The 10,223-nt window shown below is 32.4% G+C and overlaps 1 protein-coding gene across 3 annotated transcripts; it reads left to right on the top strand.

Annotated features, from left to right (window-relative positions):
* The first annotated feature begins 4,156 nt into the window (after positions 1-4,156).
* Positions 4,157-8,681, top strand: LOC127092029 (putative ribosomal large subunit pseudouridine synthase SVR1, chloroplastic). 3 transcript variants are annotated; one of them, XM_051030799.1, is made up of 10 exons: positions 4,157-4,770; positions 5,003-5,082; positions 5,443-5,543; positions 5,667-5,739; positions 5,953-6,046; positions 6,143-6,191; positions 6,340-6,490; positions 7,378-7,434; positions 8,046-8,101; positions 8,258-8,681. In XM_051030799.1, exons 1-10 carry the CDS (start codon positions 4,284-4,286, stop codon positions 8,331-8,333), a joined length of 1,224 nt encoding a protein of 407 aa, XP_050886756.1. In that variant the 5' UTR covers positions 4,157-4,283; the 3' UTR covers positions 8,334-8,681. The 3 variants fall into 3 exon arrangements, with proteins under 3 accessions (XP_050886756.1, XP_050886757.1, XP_050886758.1); XM_051030800.1 differs by lacking the exon at positions 8,258-8,681 and having other exon boundaries at positions 8,046-8,105; XM_051030801.1 differs by lacking the exons at positions 5,443-5,543; positions 5,667-5,739 and having other exon boundaries at positions 4,158-4,770.
* The last annotated feature ends 1,542 nt before the right edge of the window (positions 8,682-10,223 follow it).

Raw genomic sequence — 10,223 nt, forward strand, 5'->3', positions numbered from 1 at the left:
AAGTAACCCTTCATTGAAACAAAGATGTTAGAAGTTGCTCTAGAGTCTAACCACCAAGTGTTTCCAGGCACTAAATCTAAATTGACCTTAGAACAGACCAAAACATGACTCATGCAATTGGAGCGATCCCACTTCTCATAATTTTCCTCTATTTAGAGGTACTAGATTTCGAAGGAGAAAGTGTTTGCTCCAACCTTAACGCAAAGTCAAAATTCATGCAGCTAAGAATAATTTCCATGTTCTCATTCCATGCTTTAAAATTTGTGTCATTAAGGACCGGAATCAAATTTAAATTAGCAGATATTAAAGCAATTGTAACTAAAAAAGAACCAAAATTAAACATTTTATATATACTCATATAAAAGAAAAACTGAATCATTAATATTGTTCAAATAATGGCATAATCCATCTCAAGATACCTAGTGCACCATCAATATTGAGTCTTTGGACACTAATGTTAACTGATAGTGGTACTCTTGTTGTAACGGTCAAACATTGATAATAAAATAAATGTCGAATAATAAACCCCTCTTTAGATTGATTTATATTCACATGTGAACCTTATAATTATCTCATGTTTATCATGGCAAGTGCGTATGAAAAACTGACCAAACCACCAATTGTCCTTTGGATCAATTGACACTCGCACGGACAAACATACACACATACTAGAAAATTTTAATATTTTTCATAAACGATTTCTATAAAAGATGTCACTTTGACGATTTTTTCATTTCAACTACTTACTAAAAAATATGTTAAATTATTATATAAAAATACAATCTGTAGTCAAATTTGAACCCAAAGTAAATATTTATTTTTTTACCATTATATTCATCTTCCGAAACAATAATAATAACCTAATATTTATTGCAAACTAACGTTAATAATTATACAACATGTGAAAAATAAAGAATAAATATATATATATATATATATATATATATATATATATATATATATCAAATTTAACTTATATAGACCGATATTTTATATATAAACCTATTTTATATATAAATCAGAAGATGTGATAAGACATATGTTAATCACAATATCAAATTAAACAAAATCCAATGATTGATAATCTCAAATATGAATTTTTGAACTATGACATCGTTTCAAATTAAACGAAATTCAATGATTGATAATCAACATTAAAAAAAATATAAACTTTACACATATTAGAAAATTAAAAATAAATCCCAATTTTAGAAAATAAGGGTTCCAAAAAAAATCCAAAAATATAAATTAAATCTGATATGGGTGACTCTGATACCACTTGTTAGATCTGTTCATCTCATATCAGAATTCATCTCCGTGTACTGAATTTGTCATTGAGAATCACTTAAGGTTTGTTGAATCTCCTCTGATGGGGGACGAAGAGAAATTTTTACTGATGAGCCGATTTCATGTTATCTACAAATGGAGACCATAACCCCTATAAATAACCTTAGGGTTTCTTAATTTTCAACATTCTAACTTGGCCCATCATCGAATTAGATATTGACATATGGTATATACACATTAATATTACATTTCATAATATTTATGCTTTTAGCCATAAATTTATTATTAATTAGACCCATACAACTTTGACTAATTACATAATTGTCCTAACACGCATAATATTATAATTGTGACCCGAAAATTCTAACATCATATTCTTGATCAATGTAAGAACTTTACATGAATCCCATAAGTATGATGAATTGGTTGTGGCGTGCACAACTTCTTGCATGATTCCTTTCGGTATAATAGGCAGAATTATCCTAAAATCACAACCGAATACCACAACTCTCCCACCAAATGGAGTGTTCATGTCCCCTTCATCATAAGACTAAATAATGTCTCAAAATACTCTCTCAACAGCTTCAAACCAATGTTTGCGCATCATTGGAGCTTCATCATAAGACTAAATAATGTCTTATGGAGTGTTCATGTCACCTTCATCATAAGACTAAATAATGTCTCAAAATACTCTCTCAACAGCTTCAAATCAATGTTTGCGCATCATTGGAGCTTCATCTCATATGATTAGTTTTGCTTTTTTCTATTAAATTGACTAATGCAGATTTCGTTTGTACGGGACATGTTGAACACTCTTCAATATTTATAGATATATAAAATCTTGAATGTGCACTTCTTCCCCCTAGGTATTAGTAATGCATCAATTCCGCTCGAAGCGACCGTAAGAACAATATCTTCTTTTGATCTTAGTGCGGCTGACATGACCCTCCAAACAAATGTTTTTCCTATTCCACCACAACCATAAAGAAAAAGTAAACTAGGCTTTTTTCATTTACCCCATCCATATTTCTATCGTAAACTCTTCTTTTCTCTCAAGTCATCGTCAGCATAATTCAAATATGGTCATCTGTCAAACTTTCTCTGTCATATTTAATTCTTCATATACCAATCAGTTTTGAGATTTAGAGAGTAGTGACATATCTAGTCGAGGAACTGTAGGAAACTCATTATGGTTACTATTCATTTTATATATATTTTCCCCATATAACCTCATGTAATTTCAAAGGAGCATTCATATATTTCATATATTAGAGGATTTATATGAGATTGGATATGAAAAATCCAAAACATCTATTTAGTGGATTTAATAATTGCATGATAACTGTCTACAAAGTATCACCTATTTGAATCATAATAGTTCTTAAGAAAAATTGTGCAAATTACTTTAAGAAAAACAAACAATAATACAAAAACAGACAACAATATATAAATGAAATACAAACAAACTAAAGAATCGTATTCATGATATTCTTCAAAGTAAAATAAACATATTCATTGTTAAATACCTCAAGTACACTAGTTTGATGTTTGTAGCAACACAAAGACATCGAGATTTGCATAACAATCATTATCTCAATAATAGAAAGAATGAGATAAATGAATATTTATTTTTCAAATTGTCTGCTTTAGGCAGGATGATGGAGAATCACTTTTTTAAGCATGATAGGGATTCAAGAAAATGATGAGAAAACCATAGTCTGGAAAAAGCGCCGATAATCCATACCTTATATAATGGTATTTTCTACTTGAGGAGAATGACCCTAAATGTTGTTGCGGGAGGGACCCTTATGAATAAGCCTTACGATGATGTGTATGCCCTTATTGAGGACATAACGCATATCCACTATCAGTGGGAAAAGATACATGCTCCTATTAAAAAGGTCTTGGAAAAAGGTGGATTTTACGAAGTCAATGTCATTGACCATATGAATGCTAAGGTAGACACCATATATACAAGATTGACAACCTAAGCATCACCCATGTATCTCCTACCACTCCAAATTGTGAAATTTCCTGAATAACTGACCACGTTGGTACTGCATGCAAAATGATATGATGAATTATTCTCAAAAGGATATCCATATTTTAGCACCTATAACTTAGGTTGGAGAAAACACTCAAACTTCTCGTACAAGAAAAATACTCCTCAGGTTGTAGTCAACCCTACAACTCTTACTACCCACTAGGATTTCAAGGACAAAAGAGTGTTACTGCTCTCTGAATGTCAAATCTCGAGATGTTGATGAAAAGATTTGTGATGACTCAAACCCGACAAAACGGGGATTCTAAGAATCATAACCTTTAACCTATCAAAGTACTTAAATATCTTGCGTCCAAAGTCGACGTTGTGACTTCTCACAATAAAATGCTTGAAACTCAAATTTTACAAGTAACTCAACAAGAAACGTCTACATCTTCCACAACCTGAACTTTTTTAAAACAAGTTGATATGAACTCGAAAAGACAAATAACTTTGTTACGTTGCGAAGCGATAAAGAACTTGAACTTATTATTAACCATAATAATGAAGGAATTTTGTTCTAATTTTTCCCTTTTTCTATTTTAATGAAGGATTTTTTTTCTAATATTTTCCTTCTTCTATTGTAATTTTTACATTAATGCTTAAATACATAGTCTGAAATATTAGAATTCAGACCTTCACGATGAGATAGATCATGAGACCGATTGTCCTTCAAATTATCAATGAGAGACATTATAATTTAAAATATTAAAAAAAGATTTTGAAAAATTTACATAAACAAACACAATATTAATATTAAATTTTAAACAAATTTAAATGTAACCGAAATAATTATTTTTTAAAGATGTTACCGGAAAATGGATTAACCCCTTGGAACAAAACTCATAATGGACTTAAAACCCAACGGATAAGATAGAAACGAGAGCACTATACTATTCCTTCTTTCTTTCTCTGCAATTTTAAAAAACCACCGCCACCGCGCCGTGACTGAACAATGGGTTCGGCGGCAACAATGGCGATGACGGCGCTCTGTTTCACCAAATCAAACAAACTCACTTCTTCCTTCCGCACTCTCCCTCGCCTCACCTGCTCTTCCCTCTCCTCTTCTCCTTTCAACTTCAACATCTCCTTCTCTCCCTCTAACCCTAACCCTAAACCCGACCCTAAACCCGATAACCCGAACCAATTTCCCGACGACAGTGGCGGTAACATGATCCCGTGGATTATTCGAGGCGAAGATGGAAACTTCAAACTCTCGTCTGAACCTCCTCCATCCTTTCTCAAAGCCATGACCGATGCCTCAACAGCTACAAAAAAATCAGAAAAAAAACCAACTGCGAAAGCCAAGAAGAAAAATGAAAAGGAAACAAAGGTCCGTGAGGTGGCGCCGCCGCAGTATTCCAAAGCGGCACGGAGATTCTACAATGAAAAAATCAAGGAGTCATGTACGCGTCTCAGCAAGGTTCTCGCCGCCTCTGGAGGTGACATTCAAATACAATTAATTTCATTTTTCTTAATCAATTTTTTATTCCAAATTATTTGTAAAGCGTAAGTTCTTCAAAATTATTTAGTAATATTTGGATTATAATGACAATTTAATTATTTATGCAGTAAAAGAGAATTTTCTACAGAATCAAAATTGTTTAGCTTTAAAAGTAGAGAGGCTTAGTTAATTGAATAAAAAGATCCGAAATTAAGCTGGTTTATTTTCAGTTGCGTCCAGGAGAAGCTGCGAAGAGCTTATTTTTAAAGGCAAGGTTACGGTTAACGGTTCCATCTGTAATATACCCCAGGTTTGTCCCTGCCGTTATTAAATTTCTCCAAGTTAGGTTTGTTTAATAGCATAGTGTTGTTATACCATCACCATGACTTCATGGATTAGAGCTTTTAGGTCCATTTTATTTTAAGCTGTTCTGTTACATATATAGTTAGATCTTAATTAGAATCGGTCAATATTGTTTAACGTAGTATACTAGTTAGTTAGGATTCGTCCGAACTAAGGTGCATTGTACATTCATCGACTAATTCTAATAAATATCTAACTATATCTATCATAAGCTTTCAAGAAAGCTATATGATTTTTTTTTCTTTCAATTTTTATCCTAGAAACTTTTGTTTTTGGCTTATGAGAAAAACACTGTTGTGGTGTGTAGACTAAAGTGGATCCCTCAAAGGATATTATCTATGTCAATGGGAGCCGCCTTCCTAAGAGGCAGCCTCACAAAGTTTATCTTGCCTTGAACAAGCCAAAAGGGTATGTAATATGCTAGTACTATTTATGCCGCACGCACGCATATGATGCCCAATGCAAATGAATTTATAATTTATTTTCATCTTCTCATGTCTTCTTCTAAATGGTGCAATTACTTTTCCGCAGTTACATATGCTCATCTGGGGAAAAGGAGTCTAAATCTGTTATAAGTCTATTTGATGATTTTTTGAGCAGTTGGGTATGTGTCACATTGAGCTGTATTGATGATTTATTAAAGACAATGTTTCTTTTGTCCTTCCTTTTTACTTTGCGATATTATGCCTGCAATGGCATTGTAGAAATCTTTTGAGACGATGTGCTATTTTTAGTCTTTTTTTTGGGACGTAGTTCTATATTTCTCTCCATTTATAATGATGTTCTCTCCTTCACCTGAAAAGAATTCTATTTCCAGGATAAGAAGCATCCAGGAGTACCCCCACCACGACTATTTACTGTAGGGCGCCTTGATGTTGCTACCACTGGGTTACTTATTGTGACTAATGATGGTATGTGGTTTCTTGTGAAAGCAATTTTATCTTTGTTGAATAAATAGTGGTTCTGTTGTTTCATCTAATACTTAATCCATTGGTTCTTGTTCACAGGAGATTTTGCTCAAAAACTTTCACATCCATCGTCTAATTTTTCTAAAGAGTGAGTCATTAGTTTTGATTTGTGTCTTTCTTTTCCCGAGTTTTTCATTCTTTTTTGGTCCTTGTATTATTATTTCTAAGATAGAGAAAGTTCATCATTCCTGTGAGTTTTCTCATTGTTTCAACAAGCATCACATTTGTTTTATCAGATACATTGCAACAGTTAATGGTCTAGTTCATAAGAGGCACTTAATGACCATAAGTGAAGGAACAACAATTGAGGGTGTCCATTGTGTACCAGATAGTGTGGGGTTACTTCCACGTATGCCAGATACGCAAAGATCTCGACTTCGTATTGTGGTAAATATATTTGTTTTTGATCTGCTATATCAACTCTACCACCCAACACTGGTTATGAATTTTTAATTACAACATTGTCTTACAATGGCATGGTATCTCACTTGAACAATTGAACTATAGTTTCTTGATGCATAACATTGATGAAGTTGTCTTTTAAAATCCATACTTTAATGTTTTAGGAATATGGTATACGTTGAGAATGAAATTATTGACATTGTTTCATGTGATACATCCTCTGGTCACTATAATAAGCAACAAAGATTTTTTAGGTTCATTGAATAATTGATGTATCTGATATATAATAATGATCAGATACATCATTTATTCAATGAATCTAAAAAGCTTTTTTTTTTGCTTATAATAGTGACCGGAGGGGGTACTACTTATGATCAATTCTAGTAGATGCTGCCACACGTATCTAGATATCTCTGCATTAAAATTATGATTTTCTTTCACTGCAGTCATAAGTTGAGATGTTTTAGTAGTCATATAATTTTGAGTAATTTAATTTTTGCACCTCTTAGTTTAAACTTCAAAGCAAAGGAACTCTCAGGTGAATGGCTTAGTTATATATGTTTTTTCCTTTTTCGCTTCTGAATTTCTACTTTATTTTTGCACTCTTATGTTCAGCACTAAAGATATTGCTATCCTTTTTTTCTAAATGTGAGCATTAACGTGAAAATGTGCATGTCATATGGGAATATTGACTTATATTTAAGCAATAATACAGGCCATTGACTTCCACATATCTGAATTCTCAAAATGGCTTCTTTTAAGTCTGTTGAATATACTTTTTATGCATGTTAGAGCCTATGAATTGTCAGATGATGAAAAAAAGTTGAACTTAGTTGATATTTGCTTACTTGATTTAATTTGGATTCTCGTAGGTTCATGATGGAAGGAAGCATGAAGTTCGCGAACTTGTTAAAAATGCTGGACTTGAGGTAAGCTTTAATTATACATATAATTCGTTTAATGGCCCTCAAAATGCCCAAAGTTCTAATGCTTATGCGTAATTTTACATAGTGAACATAATTCCAATAATACTAGGCAACATTTCCGTGTTTCATATTTCACATTTCACATTTCTCAGGAGTTTATTTGATTATGCTAATGGCTATTGTTGTCATATCACATAATCAAAATTGTTACTTCCATAGCATTTTCATGAGTAACTTTTGACCATTGATCTTGTTGGGAATTGAATAATTCCTTGATATTAGTTGAATATAATACTCTCTATGTTGTCTAACATTATCCATGTTTTTTTATGAGTAAATTCTTGTTAACATCCGTGCTTTATGTAAAACACATCAGAAAAATCAAGCTTAAAGTTTTTTAGTGTGGCTCGAATACATTGTTTACTTTCCTCCTAATATTTATGGAATATATCTACCTGACTAGCTAACTTCTTTACTGGTCTCAACTCATGTGTTTTAGCTTTAGCCATGATTGATCAATAACATGCTTAATGAGTAAACACTTTTAATCTCTCCTCAAGGTAAATGAGTGACTATTACACACATTAAATTATTGATTCTGTTTCATGTTTCAGATTCACTCGTTAAAGCGAATTCGCATAGGTGGTTTTAGACTTCCACCAGACCTTGGGTAAATTTTGTGCTTTTAACTGTCCTTAGTTCTCAAGGGGGTCTTTTTCAGTAGAAGTAGCAGTAATAGTCAAATAGAATTCCAATAAAAATATTTCAATTGAATTTTGAATACAAGTGGATTAACACGTTGTCATCTGTTGTATTTTTGTTTCAGGCTAGGGAAGTACATTGAGCTAAATCCTACGAATCTGAAAGCACTGGGAGGAAAAGTTAACAAAGTTAACTCGTAATTGTTGGGGTTGTAAATCTTCCTCCTCCATATTCAGATTTTGACAGCTCTGAAGCTGTTATGGTGGAATTGGCCCAATGCTTGTTTGATTTGAGCTGTTGAATGTTGAATTCTGATACCTGGTGCATTCCTTGGGAAGTATTTGGAATAGCCACAGATCACAAATTTGTGGAGTGTTTGGCATCAATGTAAACTGAGGCTCTCGAAATCAAACATGAAACATAGTTACATAGTTTAGAAGAATTCAGTAAAAATTTTAGACATTAATGTATGTATGTATGTATAATGCTTTGTAAAATGTAAATGGTGGTAATATTCCTGTGATAGTGAATGATTTTAGTTTAGGCAACTTATAATAATGTGAACAAGTAGTGGTGTACCGGACATTTCAAAATAACCCTGCAGCAATGACCTAAAACATACGGGATTACACATCAAGACACATTAGAATTGGTTTTTTATTTGCCTGAACTTTTTGATCTAGATAAGAATGGTCGCGAAAAAAGTAGTAGAATAATTCAGAAGATTTATTTGAAGTTTCAAACCCACTAAAAAATGTGATCCTCTAGGATACAGAAAAATGACAACTAAAATAGTGTTTATTCAGCTCGATCAAATATTCTACTATGGAGTACGGAGGAAAAAGAAACTATGTGATTCTTGGTCTCTCAAACCCTTTATAGTATATATGAATTACACAACCTTAATATGTCTAAAAGTGTTTTTCAATCCTAAAAATTTTCGACATTCTAAAAAACATAATCTTGCAAATTGTTATGCTTGTCTCTCTAAAATTTTCATAGGATTCTCATATTTCCTGGCTTTAAGATTACATTATGAAGGTCCATCAAGACAAAAAATATAGATATACTCCTACTAAAATTCAAATGATCATGATATGCCTAACACACAACTTATTAATTTTTAAAATAAAAAATTATAATTTTTTTATAAAATTGTTTATATTAATTTATAATATTATAAATATTTTATAATATATTTTAATTTAGAGTATATTGGAGTATTTCTAACTTAATATAAAATATATTTATAATATTCTAATATTAATGAACGGATCCATGATATTTGTGAAATGCCTGAACCAGACCCTCCATCCGTCGGACCTGCCTCCCTCCGATGTCTTTCCTCGACGTTCTTATTGTTTTTCGGTTTTTTGATTTTTGTTAATCTCAAAACACATTTTCTTTTTCTTCATCATTCAAAGATTATAAAGCATACTTCTACATTCTCCACCTTGACTTGAAATCATAGTGATGTCAATTTATCCATCAAGAACTTTGTTGCTTTCTATCATATTGAATCACTATTCAATAACATTGATAAAATTAAAGTCACACTTGAAATTTGATCTTGCGACTTGCATCTGCTTGTTTCCTGTTACATTTGGATTTTTCAGCTAGAGGAAAGTCAACAAATAATGTCAATGAAAAGACATTTATTATGAGAAAGCATTAATTAATCGTCTTAAAGAGCATTAATATTGAAGCGTCGAGATACAAATGACGAGGGATCAACCGAGCCGTCGACACAAGGATAGATGGTTTGAAGGACTCTCAGGGATAAATCCCCAAGACCTGGGTTGCTAGAAAACATCTCAAGAACCTCAAAAATGACAGTCGACAGAAATCTTTATTTCATCAAGAGGATTAGTCGAATAAGACACCTAAGGTGAAAGACTTAGTAAATTTACAAGTTCAGAGTCCTTGATGGTCAGCATCGACAACACGTTGGAGCAATTACCATCGAAGATCATGAGGAAGTTGAAAGTAGTTACAACTCAATGTGAGTTGCAAACAGATAGTTTCATGGGTGACATGTAAACACACTAGTGGAAACTTGAAGATTAAATGTGGAGCGAATGCACGAGTTC

The sequence above is a fragment of the Lathyrus oleraceus genome, chromosome 6, assembly GCF_024323335.1.
Source record: "Lathyrus oleraceus cultivar Zhongwan6 chromosome 6, CAAS_Psat_ZW6_1.0, whole genome shotgun sequence".
Classification (NCBI taxonomy): domain Eukaryota; kingdom Viridiplantae; phylum Streptophyta; class Magnoliopsida; order Fabales; family Fabaceae; genus Lathyrus; species Lathyrus oleraceus.

Coding starts and splice junctions, on each gene's coding strand:
- LOC127092029 (XM_051030799.1), top strand. CDS start 4,284: ATGGGTTCGGCGGCAACAATGGCGATGACGGCGCTCTGTTTCACCAAA. Junction 4,771..5,002: donor GGTTCTCGCCGCCTCTGGAG/GTGACATTCAAA, acceptor GTTTATTTTCAG/TTGCGTCCAGGAGAAGCTGC. Junction 5,544..5,666: donor GCCTTGAACAAGCCAAAAGG/GTATGTAATATG, acceptor ACTTTTCCGCAG/TTACATATGCTCATCTGGGG.